This window comes from Thunnus maccoyii, chromosome 9 (genome assembly GCF_910596095.1).
Source record: "Thunnus maccoyii chromosome 9, fThuMac1.1, whole genome shotgun sequence".
NCBI lineage: Eukaryota > Metazoa > Chordata > Actinopteri > Scombriformes > Scombridae > Thunnus > Thunnus maccoyii.
The window spans coordinates 28,283,879-28,299,162 of record NC_056541.1 but is presented as its reverse complement, the minus strand read 5'-3'; the positions used below and the strand labels follow the sequence as shown (position 1 = coordinate 28,299,162).

Below are 15,284 nucleotides of genomic sequence, written 5' to 3'. Positions count from 1 at the left end.
TTCCTCCCTTCTCTGGCATTCAGAATCCAGCAGGTGAGACTGTGTTTCGTTTTCCTGTAAGCTTGCACTGCAGGAGCAGGCCTGTAGCTATGGCTGGCCCAGGTAACGGAGGAGGTGGAGGAGGAGGAGGAGGAGGAGGAGGAGGAGGAGGAGGAGGCCATAGCTCTTTTATTGACATGCAGCAAACAGCAGTGGCGGAACAAAGGCCACTCAGCACCTATTGAGAGAGCAGGCCTGCAGACAGGGTGGTTGATTAGCGATTCGACACGGGGACCCTGGACTGTGTAGCACATAATGAGAGCTTAGGGAGCAAGCCATGAGCCGATGGGGGAAGGAGGTACGGTGGAGGCGGGCTGGGGACAGAAGAGGGGAGAGGCGGGGTTCTACCGTAAGGAATTGATTTCCCACAATAGCAAAGATGGATATATGAGTAAAAGGCTCCATAGAAAAAAAGCAAGGGTACTGGCAGATCCTAAATCCTTAAGCTACAGCATTGGTAATGTGTTTATATATAAACAGTTAGAGGATAAGCCCTAAATCCACTGCCAAGCTAAATGGTTTATGCATCTTTTTTGTTTGTTTACTTCTATGTCAATTAAGCAAATTGGTCCGACATTGCTGACAAGCAAGAGATCTACAGTGAATGGATTTTGCATTCATGTCCAAAGGCTTCTATCTCCCTTAACAGCAAAGTAACCCCATCTTCACCTTTCATGTGGCCTCAGAGAGATGTCAACAGAGTCAGATGTGCATGATGGCAGTTGTGTGAGTGTGTGTGTGTGTGTGTTTTTTCTCCTCTTCTTCGTCTGCACGCTCTCTCCTTCCTTTGTTCCACTGGTCTAATCCAGTATGTGTGGGCCGGTAAGTTTAATGGAAACAATTTATTAAGTCCGGCTTAAAATGCCATCTGCAGCTAAGCCTCCCAAAGCCGCTAAGCTCCTGGTTTCGCCCCGGAGCTTGCTGTGTTCACGCTTACTGTAATGCTCTGTTTAAAATGAGCACAACGGGTCAAAATTAATCAGGATTACAAGGGCACAAATCCACTTCAGAAATGGGTTTTCTACCAATCTTTCTTCTGCTATCCCAAGATGCCCCAGGTTTGTCTGGTGGACCGAACACCACACGGGTTTATCCTCACACCACGGCAGGTAGCACCCAGCCAGGACAGCATGCCCTAAGAGAGTACAAGGGGCAGCTAAAGACGTTACATTGGCTATACGTACTGCTTTAAAACCCATAGATACAACATTCAACATAGTCACTGCAGATTCCAAAGTGTTCTTCTCAGATATTTCTAGCCACTAACAGCTAGGTGATAACTCCTCACCACTTCCATAGGCGCAGCATTGTGAAATGTCATAAGAAGGCCTACCAGTGAAGTGTTTATCTGTGCTCTGTGGAGGTGCCCCGTACATTCTCAGCAGCTACATTTAGCTTCTCATTCGCCTTCAAGCAAGTGACAAGAGTAAACTCTGACCTGAAATTCAATAAGAGTAGCTCTTAGTGGAGCACAAGTCTTCAGGGCGCTTTTACTTAAACATGCCATCCTCCAGGAAATCAATAATTTGCAGGAGGTTTAAGACAGGAAATAAACAAAAACCAATAACGGTTAGATAATGCTTGCCCTCTGCTGTTCCTTCCTACCTCATAACCACCAACACAGACAGACATTCAGCAGCACTTGTGCTAGCTCTTGGGTAAAAACATCCAAAGAGAAACGCACAGTGTGTGCTGTGTTATAACATATGCTATTAGCATGTGCTATTATGTGTACTGTTAGCTTGCATCAATAACAGGTTGTCAACAGACTAGCAATGCAGAAATGACGAAAAGTAAACATGAGAGAAAGAAGGCAAGGGTGTCTGGGTTTTGCCCAAAACCGTGTTCTGTGTGCATAATTACAGCGTTCTGCCTCCGCTGATTACAATGTTGGTCTTTCCTCTCCTCTATTAACCCTGAACCGTTTCATTAACGTGACAGACTGTGGGTCTATGTGCAATTTTGACTTAACCTCAACTGGTTGTACCCGTAACTGCTCACTAAAATAAAGTTCAGAGAGGAGCACAACGCTGTAAAGCAAGGAAAGGGTAAAAGTAAAAGAAACAACACTCATTACCTAGAGAATTGTACAAGCCAAACATCATCACAGCATTATATATTTATGTATGCCATAATGTTTGTGTGTGTGTGTATCTGTCTGAGTGTTTCCCAGCCAACAGCTCGACAGGCCTGGTGATCAGAGGAAAGCGGGCTTTTCATTGGTCCCACAGGACCATGAGCGAGACCGGTAATGGGACACATACGCTGCATTCTAAACCAGAGGAAAACAGCCTGTGGGCTGCTCTGTATTACACACACATTATACACACACAGAAAAACCATTCTAGGCCAAAAACAAACACTGTCCCAGAATCCATTACAGCTCAAAACAACAACATTGGAATGGGAGATGAGAGACGGCTGGTGGCAGCTCTGCAATTGTAGCATGATAACTTCTTCCTCATCGTCACCAAATCACTTCATCAAACTACTGATTTCTCTGCCGGCTCACCCTTTCTAACCCCTTATTCTAATCTGGTGCTCTTCTTCTACATTACCCAAACAGGATCTGGTTGATCTGTGTGACAATCATGAGAGACTCTGATTGGATTGTCTGGATGTAATTCCAGGGTCTTAATCCAACCCTGTGTGCACATTAGCAAAACTCACGAGGCCTTCCTTTGCCAGCTGACATGGAAGGGTTGTTTAAATGTTTTATAAAAGACAACAGCTGTGTATGTACCTGTACAAGCAGTTCTCCACAGCAGAGCATGTTTATGTGCAGCCATGTTCTGTACAGGCATGCAGGGAAAATAAGTCAACACCCTGACAGCTGACAACAGTAGTAGTCCAGCAGCCTGGTGGAGAATAGATGGACTCGGACGCAGTCTAGTTGTTTTCTAAATCACACAAGTCTGGAAGTCATTGTCATTGTGAATGCTAGTTTCACGAGGCTGACACTGGTCACAGGTCATCTACATCACACAGCCAGCAGGCCTGGTTTCTCTCCTCCATGTCAGCCACACTTTTCCACTCAGCAGTCAAAGCTACTGTGCTAAACCAAGCAACACCTTCTTATGTTGTTGAGAGGGAATCTAGCTTTCACAGCACATGTTCTGATGGGGAGGTGAATAAAACAGAGGTCAGCAAAACCTCCAATTTGTCATGATCAAAAGGCAAGCAACCGATAGTATAAACAGAGATCAGTTATTTGGGAGACAGGTGGAACTGTAGATTTATAATGATGCTACAAATCTTGACATCATTCCTTGAATTCAGAGGAGCGGTGGTACAAAACGATTAAGAAGTTACAAAAATAAAACAAACCCAGTACAAAGCCCTCATTACATGGGCCGCAAGACCCCTTTCCCTGTTATACTTATGCATAATCTATATATACAGCAAGTACTGGACAAATAAAATGATAAGCAGAGTAAAATATGTCTATGTAATATACCTGATTACATAACACAATGGTGTTCATTATGGTGACATTTTTAACAGTCCAGCTAAAGGCAAGCTGATCTATTTGTTCAGTCTGTCCTGCAGACCTACAACACAAACCCTCCTAAAATGGCCATATTTTACACTGTTCAGCACTTCCACCTCCTTCTCTCTCTGCTGGTGTTAATGGCCCTGCTTCCTGGTTTCTGCCCTGGGGGGACGTGGTCTGCATGCTGCTATGTGTCACTAGGAGGCTGATTGCACCTCTCCTTCCTTCATCCACAGCTTGACACCTTTCTCCTTGCTCTGACCTGGCAGGCATCGTTGAATTTAGTGAATATAGAGGTGCAGCTGACATTGTATGCCTACATAGTATCTGTAAAATGCCAAATACACCAACACATACATGTGGTTGTATAAACATGGACAAATAAATCCACAAAATCACGTAAAACCATCATAGAAACATAACATAGAAACATAGAAACGCACAGGCCTTGTGATCTACATATGTGTGTATGTGAACGCACACACACAGAGTTGGTGTTGTCTGGGGGGCTGACAAAGCTCTTTCTCTCTCTTTTCCTTTGGCATCCATTATGGCCCAGGCCTGCTGTCAGAGAGCTTGTATTGCCTGAGGGGAAGTTCCCATTTGTGGGAGCATGTGGCAGGGAGGCTCTTAATCCCCTCTAATGAACCAATATGTAGGAGGGCTAAGCCTTTAGCGGGGTCGTCCAAGAAACGCCACTCCGCACCCCGGCAAAAATGTATGCATATGTAGTCACCAGACCTTGTTTATGTCTGCTGACATTTGAATCTGAATGGGAGCTGCAGGATTAGAGCGGGGAGATTTGGTCTCATTCGTAAAATCCAGTTGTTGTTATGTGTATGAATCAGGCAGAGGAGTAAAGACTGGAGGGGGAATGGAAAAAACAGCGGGCTCTTACCTTTGGGTGTGGTGGGGGAAAAGAGCTTCTCCGATCCTACATCAGACACCTGGAAAAAGAAGAACAGGCAGAGCTTTAGTGGTTTTGTCTGATGAGCAGAATCAGTGGGAAACATCAGTCAATCCTATTTTAAAAAGACTGAATCACATAATTGAGATATTCATCAAAACATATCTAAAAAGGATGTGGTCTCAAGTGCTTGGAGGGAAAGCCTAGCTGCTACACACAACATTATACAGTCAATCGACAGACTCCCATCAGCCAACGAAGAGAGCTCCCTCTGTACCTGATGGTCCCTGACTGGCTTTTTCCTGTTGAGGTAACATTAGGTGGCACTGTTGGGCCACCTGAAAACCCTCAAAAGAAATGATGTCAAAGACAGAGGAAGTCAGAAAGGTGGCTATGCAGCATCGGGGCACAAAGGCTGCTGCATACATGCAGCCGCTCAAAAATTACATTTCGTTCTGCAATATATTTGAATATATATCATGAATACTCTACTCTAAAAGCAATATACTTATTTCACAAATTTGATATCAACACAATATCAGCCCAGACTGGAAGTAAACTGTCAATAAAATGAATGGTTACTGGGTCAAAAACAATTGTTACTGTTGCTACTGACTTAACTGACAGTGAACTGGTGGACTACAGTCAAACGGAGAGCGAGTCAAATACTTGAGGGAGAAAGGCATCTGACTATGAAGTGATAGTGGAGACTTGTAGACTAAACACTGCAAGGTATTTTCCTCTCTGCTTTAGATGGATATGTAGATTCTGGCAAGCACCACCTAAATCAAAACACACCATACATTTTTACATTTCTACTGGCCAGACAGGAAATTTTAAAAAACTATGACCGAAAAGCAGTAAATCCACACAAGTCCTGACATTGTGCAAAATACCGTAGCAAAAAGTCTGTGCGCTCTGAAGATAATATTAACAATGAAAATCCTCCTCTGCTTGTAATGTCAGCCCATATAGGGGCTTTGTTTAAAAGCCACGATTTCCCTTTGCTTTAGCTCCTCTCATCTGGGTTCTGCAGACTTGTAAAAAGCTGCAAGAGCTGAACATATGTTCCACCCAAAGGGCCCGAGTGTCCTTAACTGCCATGCTTGTATTTTATGCGGCACAAAGGGAGCATATGTAAAGAATGAACAGTGAATCAGAGTGAGTGCAAGAGAGACAGAGACAGAAAGAGAAAGCAAATGATTTTGTAAACACAGATGGCTGTCCTTGGCATCCCTGTTAGTTCTTCACAAGTGTTTTGAGGACATCCTCTTCTTTCCAAGACCTCCCAATTTCTCCTTCACTGCCACTGTGTTGCTGTTCGCCACCGTGTTTGTCTGTCTGTGCTTGATGTCTCGTCTCAGCGCTAACCACAACAGCACGCAGCATTAAGCTGTGTGAAGAAAGCAACAATTTGCTCTCTTCACACGGCAGCCATATAAAATGCAGGTAGGAAACCTTAACCGAAGACAACAAAGCGGATATAAACAGCTGCTAAACGTCTACTAAAAATATCAGTTCTGTTGATAATTATGGAGAGATATTAGCCTAAGTCAAATTATACCTCTACTACAATCCAAGGATAGTCAATAATGGAGACAGATAATATTAAAAAGCCACTTGCTTTTATAAAATTAATATTTGAATCATGCAAACATTATGCTAGATTAGATTTGCTAACAGTGTAATTTTCAGTCGTGACTTTTAGCTTCTGCTAGAACAGCTGTGACCACGTTAGTTATGATATTATTAAACTACAGTATTTAGAGAAAGACTAGCCAACCAGTGTATTTAAGGTAGTTCACTTACTTAATGCACATGTAGGAAGGATATGACATCTATTCAGTTTTGTCTCAATAAAAGGAACGTTCAAAGAAGAGCAGACACTCGACACAGAGATGTTTCCTGTTTCCTCTTACACTAGAGCAGGCGAAAGACTATAGAGGAAAGACATAGTGTTGAGCATTGCCCTCTTTCAGTCTCCCAGAACCAGGGCGCCAAGCTACAACACAAGCTCTTTGTTAGCTTTGGACGACATTAAACGCTCCAGTACCAAGCCTCAGCACTGTAGCAGCACAACCTCAGCCTTGAATCACAGCCCCGGAGGCCCTGGAAGAAAAATATGGGCTCAGAATGAAATGAAGCTTGTCAAATGGACACGGGAGCTGGCTCAGGGACTCGCTTAGTGTGGCACAGGGTCACAAAAGCAAAAAAAGACAGGGTAGGTCATGCCATAACTCATTATAACAGTTAAAACAATTGTTATGACCAGAGTGGTTATACGGAGAGCAAGGCAGACATAACATGTTCCTGTGAAAGAGAACCGAAAAAGCTGTGTTTACTATGTGCCAAGACGACCTAGATCTGCTTATCCCTATTCCGACCATTTTGAGTGTGCCGTTAGCTGTTTTATATTCCAGACGTATTCCAAGCAACATCAACAACCACTATTTAGGTTTAAATGCTGTGTTTTGCACCTGCCAAGTCTGCATGAGTCAGTCGTATAATCCACAATTACAAGGCCGGCTTACAAAAGCACTTCTTAAAAAGGCATGTCAAAGCAGAGCCTTGATTTGGCTTGCTGTTGTTTTTGTAGAACTTTCTGGGTTTTGCTGGTCAAGTTGACATTTTTTCACGGGGCTGTGCTGCTGGCAGTTGGAGCTGCCTGCGGTTGTGGTGTACAGAGGTCATGTATAACAAATTCTTCACACTCTCTTTGTTGAGGCAACCCTGGCTGCCATTAAAAACAGACAGGGAAAGACCAGACAGAGGGGAAATATATATAGAGAGAATGAGACAGACAAAAAAAGAGGAGCAAAGGCCAGGTTTTCCAAAGGAAACAGGGAAATTTAACCATTTAAAAAAAATAATGGGGGAAATTCAAGCCACATTGCCTGGGAGCCAAAAGCCCTTGGAGCGGGCCGCAGGAAGCCTGACCTTTGTGGGGGCCGTCTGCTATTTGAGCCTGGGGCTTCAGGGGCCTGGCCTCCTCTCTGGAGGGCCGTCAGCAGGCCTCAGCTTTCCTTCCCTATTCTATTCATTAGCCATGCTTTATGATTCAGCTTCCTCTGAGCCACACAAGAGCTCCCTGAGGAAAGAGACTGCTGGAGAGAGGGAGAAAAAAGGAGTGAGACTGAGGGAGGGGGAAAAAAGCAAGAAGGAGGTCATAGGGCCCAGCCGGGGCCCAGCTCTCAGCAGCTGTGAAATCCTCCCGTTTCCTCAGCAGGCGCAAAAGGAAAGAGGGGAGAAAGAAAGAGAGGGAGGCCAAGGAGGGAGCTGGGCCAGTAAACCCACCATCAGAGTGCTAACTCCCTAAAGAGCCACAAGCAGAACCATAATTCCCAGATTTAGGGAATGCCAAATTACAAATTACACTGCTGTTTGTTTTAAAAAGTCCCCCAACTTCCCTGAACACCAGTGACTTATTGGCTGCATAAATCTCCAGATAATAACAGAGACACAGAGGGAGAGCAGAGAGGCAAAACCCCTCGCCAGCAATAAGTGAGACATTTACAGCGAGGCAGAATGCATTTGCTGTCACAGCAAAGAGGCGAGGGGAAAAAAAAAAATCTTTGCAAATTTTCCATGTCCACATCGCTTTTACTTAACAACACTGCAAGCTAATTAATTTAGAAAATCTGAGACAAGCCTAATTGCATTTTTTAAGTGTTAAAATGCTCCCACGCTTAATTTTTGCACAATGGGCCGACTGAGTAAGACGACGCAGGCAGCAAGGGAGGGCGGTGTAATCAACTGAATGACCTTCAGGCATAAATTTATGAAAGGCATTGATCAGTTAAGGCTGTGATTTCACCGAGACAGGAAGGTCAGCAATTACCCAGATTCAATTAACCTCATTTAGTAAAGACTGCTGAGAGACCAATTTCTCTCCCCGCAACCCCCACCTACAAAACCCCCTGCTTTATATCAAACGATCCCCAGGCCGTCCATCTACCTTTGATGTGAGGGTTCCTATTGCATGCCCTGCATTCCTTGGAGCTGAGCAAATTATCTCCAAACAGGAAGAAATCTTGCAGCCAGGGGTTATATAAACCCAGACTAAATAAAACCAAATTCCTAATACAGTCCACCCCATACCAATCCCAGCAAGGAAGGTAAAGCCCTTCCCCTCCCTGGTAGAGATATAATTTTTACACAGACTGGCAGTGCTATCACAACAGCTGTGGCGTGAAAACAAAGAAACCCGTTAGTAGGCTTTGTTGTGGGCTCCTGCCTGCAAAGACTATAATTACAATTTAGTTCTGAGTCATTTGGCACATTCTATGTTCTTGACAGACTGTTGTAGGACAACTGGTAAGGCTAATCTTCACAGTAATATACCATAAACCAGATATGAGCCAACAAGTTTTCAAAATGACATTTCTCTCACTTGAAAAGGACACTCTTGTAAAATGATTGGAAGCTCAATCAATACCAATTTAACAGGCAGTATAAATGCTTATCAGCTGTACAAAACTATACATACAGATGAAAATCAACTTAACATGCATCATTGCAGCTATGGCTAGAAGCATGTTGTTCTGTTGTGTAATGATGGGTAATAGAGCATAGGAAACAAACAGCACACTGCTGTGCATGCTTCCCTGACAGCTAAATGAGCGGGTCAAATGTCTTGGTGTAGGCAAAGACTCTTGATGGTCCTGTAGAGGAGTACACAGTTACTCAGCGCTGTATTGATGTGACATGACATGGCACTAAAAGACATATCAGGTAGAATGAAAGAAAGAGAAGAAAGAGAGAAAAAAGAGAAGAAGAGAAGCAGGCAAGGGGGCATATATACTGCCATGGACGATAAGGCTCTCAATTACCCTGGCCGGACCTGTCTGTCCATGGATCCACATTCACCAAACCTCCCACCTTTACACACTCACTCACTCACACACACACACACACACACACACACACACACACACACACACACACACACACACACAGTGTTAATTTGCTTCCCTGCTTGGTGTTTCATCACTGTCAGCTTCCTCCTTCACTGCCCTCTCTTCCGATTTTCCATTTACTGTCACCTAAAGTCCTGTGTTCCATCTCTTTTAGGGTTGTATCGCTGTTCTGATATATTTTTAAAGCAAAAATCAGGTTTTGGACATTTACTCTCATTTATCTTTACTGTGATAAGGATGATGCTGTTTATTTCAGTACACTTTTACTGTAAAATTTAGCAGTACTACTTTACCGTGTATTTGTATTTGTAGGATTCTAACGTGATATTCTGATTGGAGTATGTTTGTTTTATTTGATTGTTTTCCATGTATAAAAAGACAGCTTTTACATCACACACCGATCTTGAACACTGACAAAAAGAAGCTTATCAGTACTGATATGGTAAAAAGACATTTCAGCCAAACACGCAAGGACCTGATTTTCTCTGTTCATGTGGGAGTAGCTCAGAGCTTTAATAAACACTTCTATCAGCACCCACTCAGGGCCCTCAACTACTGTCACCCTTTAACCCCAGACATCCACTAATGCTACTTTAGCAATAAATGCCACATTAGACATGCACAGTAAGCCTACAGCTCCCAGGCTGCAATGGGAGACACCAAATTACTTATCTCTCCTGCATTTGTCCTCGCCACCGTTCCAGAAACTTAATGACCTCCCGAGCGGTCGTTTATTATAAGCCACAACAGTGCTATGCATTCCCAGAGCAGGGAACAGCTACCATCTACCATACTTCCAATTCCCACCCACCACTACCGCCGCTGCCGCCTGCTTGTCAGAACAGGTGTGGGCCAGCAAGACTGCAAACCCCCAGTGAGCATGATGGGATATACAGCATGAACGGAAAAGAGAGAAGAAACCTCCCACGCAACTGTCAACCAGCAGATACTCGTCTCAACCGAAGCATCATTAAGATGATAATGAATTCCATAGTGGCCGTGTAGAATGGAGTGGTCTCCCCTTGCACACACAAACCTCTTTATACTTAGCCCCGAGTGCCATTTTCATAGCCACCTATTACGCATGTGTGTGTGTACAACAGTGGGCCAGGGCTGACAACTCCTGCTCCTTCTCCCCTAGCAACAGACACAGGAAAATGAATGCCGAGAGAGGAGCAGGGGGGCTTGAGCTTTGTGTAAAATATTACCCTTCGTCTAACTTACCACACCCCACACCACCCCTGCTCCCATGCCTCCCTCCCTCCCTCCCTCCCTCCCGCGGCTGTGCAGCAGTTGCTAGCCCTTATCACGGCTGCCTGTCAGTTTAGTATACAAATTAGCAGTCTATCAGGGGAATGCAGGGGCCTGTTTCATCAGTAGGGAGAAGGGCAGAGGCACGCACTGCACTAAAGCCTCTCGCCGCTGCAGACAGAGAGGGTCACAAATCAGTGCCGCAGCAGGCCCACAGCCAGCACTAACCAGATAAGGAGAAATGAAGGAAAAAGGACAAGGCATATTTCACCAGAGAGGATCCAGACCTGCTCAAACTCCCTGCAAGGGCCCTGGATGAAGGATGGAGGTGTGCTGGTAGGGGGGGGGGGGGGGGGGGGGTTATAAGGATGGAGGATGTTACAAATCACAATCTCAACCACACAGATTACAGAGTAACAAAGAGTATATGAGAAACAGGTATTGAATTAAAAAAAAGAAGAAAGAAATCCCTTTTATAAAATGTCAATGACAGAGACAGAAGAAGTGCTTTCAGTTGATTATCAACTAAAATTTGCAGGAAATTAGGGCGAGCGCATTCCCACTTTCTCTTGTGAAGTGAACCTGTGCATGTTAATACCAGCAGAGACAAAACGGCTGCGAAGGGCTCTCATTAAGTGGCATAATGCAATGAGGCACAGTCTAAATTGCAGCAATAAAAGCCGACAGACAAATCATCTCGACCATCGCAATCCATTTAACTCAATTAATGCAACACCAGATCTGAGCTCAGTGGCTTAAAAGCATGCGTGGCTCTCCTCCTTTTTCAGGCTTAGGGGAATAGGCAGAGGGGGGCACTGCGAGAGGGAGTTAGTAGTATCTCTTTAGGGTGAGATAAGGGTCAGTGTGGACATTGCACTTTGATTAAGTCCTGCTTGAGACCATGAAAATAGGGAAAGAGAGAGAGAAAAAAAGAAATGAAGGCAACGGGAGACACAGAAAAACATAAGCAGAAGATAGCAGTAGGTCTGCTCGGCACAGCACAGCCAACTGTGGAAAGGGCGTAGCCTCTTTTCCTTTTTAATGTCAAAATGTGTGCCAGCAGTGATAAGAGCCGCAGGTAATCTCCCGGTGGAATCAGGGGGCTGTTCGTCATTACTCCCTGGCCCTGATAGAGATCAGAGCACTGGTGGCTTCTCCTGGCTCTCCAGGCTTCTCGGCAGCCGAGATGGCAGATAGCCCTTTAAGACACGGCTCACTGCTCCCCGATTGGCTGGTCAACAGCCACAACCAAATCCCAGCTCCCTTGGGGCCGCTGTGAGGAGGTATGATAGGACGGGTCACGGAAACTCACTGTCCCCGTATCCACATCATCCACTTGTTGTAAAGCCTTTACCCCATTGTCAGTGTGGGTGGTGGAAAGTATAAAAGCTTTTCTGGATGTTATTGTCTGAGAGGCAGGATAACAGACAGGCGGATTATTTCAAAAAAAGCGTTCTCCAGAGCTCTCACAATGCGGCACCGTTGTTGCTGTGGAGAGGATCCTGGAGGAGATAATAATAATATTCCTAGTCAGAGCCTTTGCTGCAGTAGAGCTGCCTTCTAACAGAGAGATACACATCATTCTGACTGGCCCGCTGTGACATAATCGCCCTGCGGAGAGCTGCAGGCAAGCTTGGTAGGCAAACCACCTCTCACTGCAGCTTGTTAAGAGAAAGGTGGCTTTAAGCACCGCTCAATAGAAACTTCTATTGAACTTGTTTTTTTTCTCACTCCATCTGAACAATGTCTTGGTGAGTCATAGCCCACCTCAGGCTACACAAGTTACATTCTTCCTTTCTTCCTCTCTCTTAAGATTGTACTGTGCTTTTGACTTGGATGAATTTGCTAAGAGGGGAAAAAACAAACTCGGCTGGATCTTAAATAATGCAGCGATAAAAAAGATGTGACCCTTTCCCTTGCCTCAACCCACACACAGATGAATTTCTTCTGCAGTGAAAGACAGCACACAAAGAGAAGAAAAAGGCAGAGCTGGCATAACATGGAAATGTGTGGTAGGCATTGGTTTGCTCCTCTGGGCACGGACACCTTTAATGAGAGGAAAAAATGTGCAGCAAGAAGCAGATCTCACCCGTACTATGCCAGTGATTTTGTGTAATATGAATCACCTCCTCTCTAACACAAATAAATATTGTGCTAATGCCAGTGGGAGTTTAAGGCTGACTCTGGGCTAGGAAAACTATGGAGGAACCAAGGTTCCTCACACCAGCTTCAATAACCAGTCATTCTGCATCCTATAGCCTCCTAAACCCTACACCATGCACACACTAGATGCCTGTGACCCCTGACCTTTCGACTTGGCTCTCTGCTGAGCTCACAGTTTATCAGTGCGATTGAGGGTGTGAAGTTGTTGATGCTGGTCTAGTAACAGCATCTCTCCTAAACTACAACAGCAGCTGAAATGAATCAAAGGGAATTTAGGAATTCATCTCGGCATCCTGCTCATATGTCAACCGCGAGCATGAAAGTTGGCCAGGCACTCAGGATCAATACAGCCACTTGTCCTGTGGAGGAATGAAGGGGGAGTTGTGTGGAGGAGTGGAAAACTGGAAATGGGGCAGGGTAGACTGGCACCCGTTGCTAGATGTCCCATCAGTCTGACACCACCATTCCCTTGCACTTAAAGGCACACTATCCACCCTGCTAGCACAAACAAACATGGTATGCACTATATAAAGTAGTCTCAGACCTCCAAAGCCATCAGGTCATGTTGGAAAGGAGTGTGGCACGTTAAGTGGAATTTACTTTTGATGCAGACATCAGGCTTCAGGTTTCTGGCAGCTGTAACCCAAGCTTCTCCCTGAGGCCTCACTGCAGGGTTGGACAGGACACCCAGTGCCCAAGCAGTCACCTTAAGAAATACCTTCACTTCTCAGTTTCCCTTATAAAGGTAGGGTGGTGGTTGTAGGGGGTCACTGTTTCCATTATAAGGCATTTTTTTTACAATGAATTTACCAGAATTTCATTTGATTAAAAACACAGAGAGGTGAGACTGCTAGGAAGAAAAAAGGACATGGTTTGTGTCTGGTATTTGCTACTTGCTGCATAGAAACTGCTGTTGAGGAGCTTGGTGCTATTAATGGAGTATGTTGTGTTCTGAGGTTACAGAGGAAATTTAATATAGAACGCAGACCCCAGCAGCCCATGGTATGCCCACTACTTTGTCACAGCAATGCATCCTTCAGACTTTGATGTTGTCTTTTTATTGACATCTTTATTCCTCCACAGGAATACATGCCATGGTTTTGACTCAGGCATGTCATGACATTTTATTATGGGAGAGTGTGAGCCTAAACTGAGCTATGAACCCCCCCTTACATCTCTTTCGTGACATGGCATAGCTCTTGAGCTCTTCTGTCACTGACAGTCCAGATGTGTGACTTAATGTGGGGTGGGTGGGAGTGTATAAATAACCATGATGACATATCAGTGGGACATGCCAGGAGCTTTGCTCTGTAAGGGAAGAGGTGATGGAGGGGGTGCTGAGCTAACTGTGTACCTCTAGGGAATCCAGCTCAAGCTAGTTTAACGCCAACGCGACAACTGCGGAGACCTTGTGAGAGAGCTTATGGCTTTAGACTTAACACTTACTGTGTAACATCACTCTAGCACACCACACTGTGACCTGACCTTGACAACAGCCATGTTATTGGTGGTTTTCAATTACAATGATCATTGCTTACTGCAACTGTATAGGAAATAGTTATGAACTGCACAGACATGCATGTACAGAGAAATGACAGTTTGTCAATGCTTGACTAGAGGTCACTTTTATTAACCTTAGAGTAAGTTCAGAACACTATTGGTCACTCTCTGTGGCCTACATTTCTAGTAATTGCATACTGGAAATATGTTGTAACTGTCCATTCTGTGAGCTTTGCTTCTTTTATGAGCGCTGGTGAACTCGGTGTAAACCTACCGGCTGTTATCTCTGTTAATAACATAGCACCTGTGGAGGAATTTGATCTGGCATCCATCTAAACACAAATCCCTGGACAGAAGAGAAGGGCAGGGAGAGGAGGATATATTTGATGTGTTTGCATTGCTAGAGCAGATTTACGAGCAATCACTGCAGAGATGACTATTAAAAGTTGTTGGCCATGCCAAGTGTATGCAGAGAATCATTTGCTCTGGATTAAAATATAATGAAGCAAGTGAATGCAACTTTGTCTTACATGCAACTCCTTAAATTATTCAAGTGGAAAGAAAAAACAACAGGCAAAGAATGTTCCCTGGAGCACTAATACCCTTTTCTGGGGCTTGTTCATGATGGCAACAATGAATATCTTAGCACTTGTTAAAAGCTTTGTTTTCCTTGGGAGTCTCTGTGTATGAGTGGACTAAATGAGCAGAAAGGACACAAAATCACATGCAGAGGCCAGTCATTTTCACTACCAGTATGTTGGCTCCACTGAGGTCATTGGAGTGCGTTTACATAATACACTGAAATTGATTTTTTAGTGTATGGGAAGAAGCAAGGTTAAACAGCTCATTACCGCAGTGCCGGATTGCCTTAACAAACTAGTTTCCTGTCAATAAAACAAACCTGACAATTACACTCTTAAACTACCTCTTAAATGTTGAGCTGTCTGCATTTTCGAAAGGACGCTTGCTGTAGCCAGTGAGTGCCTAAGCCATGCTGATAACTGGTTTAATTAGC

At 44.5% G+C, this 15,284-nt stretch overlaps 1 protein-coding gene across 7 annotated transcripts in view; it reads right to left on the bottom strand.

The window, feature by feature from the left end:
- Positions 1-15,284, bottom strand: part of fbrsl1 (fibrosin-like 1) — a 321,521-nt gene that overhangs the window by 31,635 nt on the left and 274,602 nt on the right. For all 7 annotated transcript variants that reach the window (XM_042420893.1, XM_042420897.1, XM_042420892.1 and 4 more), the window contains one exon: positions 4,431-4,479. In XM_042420893.1, the coding sequence (XP_042276827.1) occupies positions 4,431-4,479 (49 nt within the window). The remainder of the gene's footprint in view (positions 1-4,430; positions 4,480-15,284) is intronic.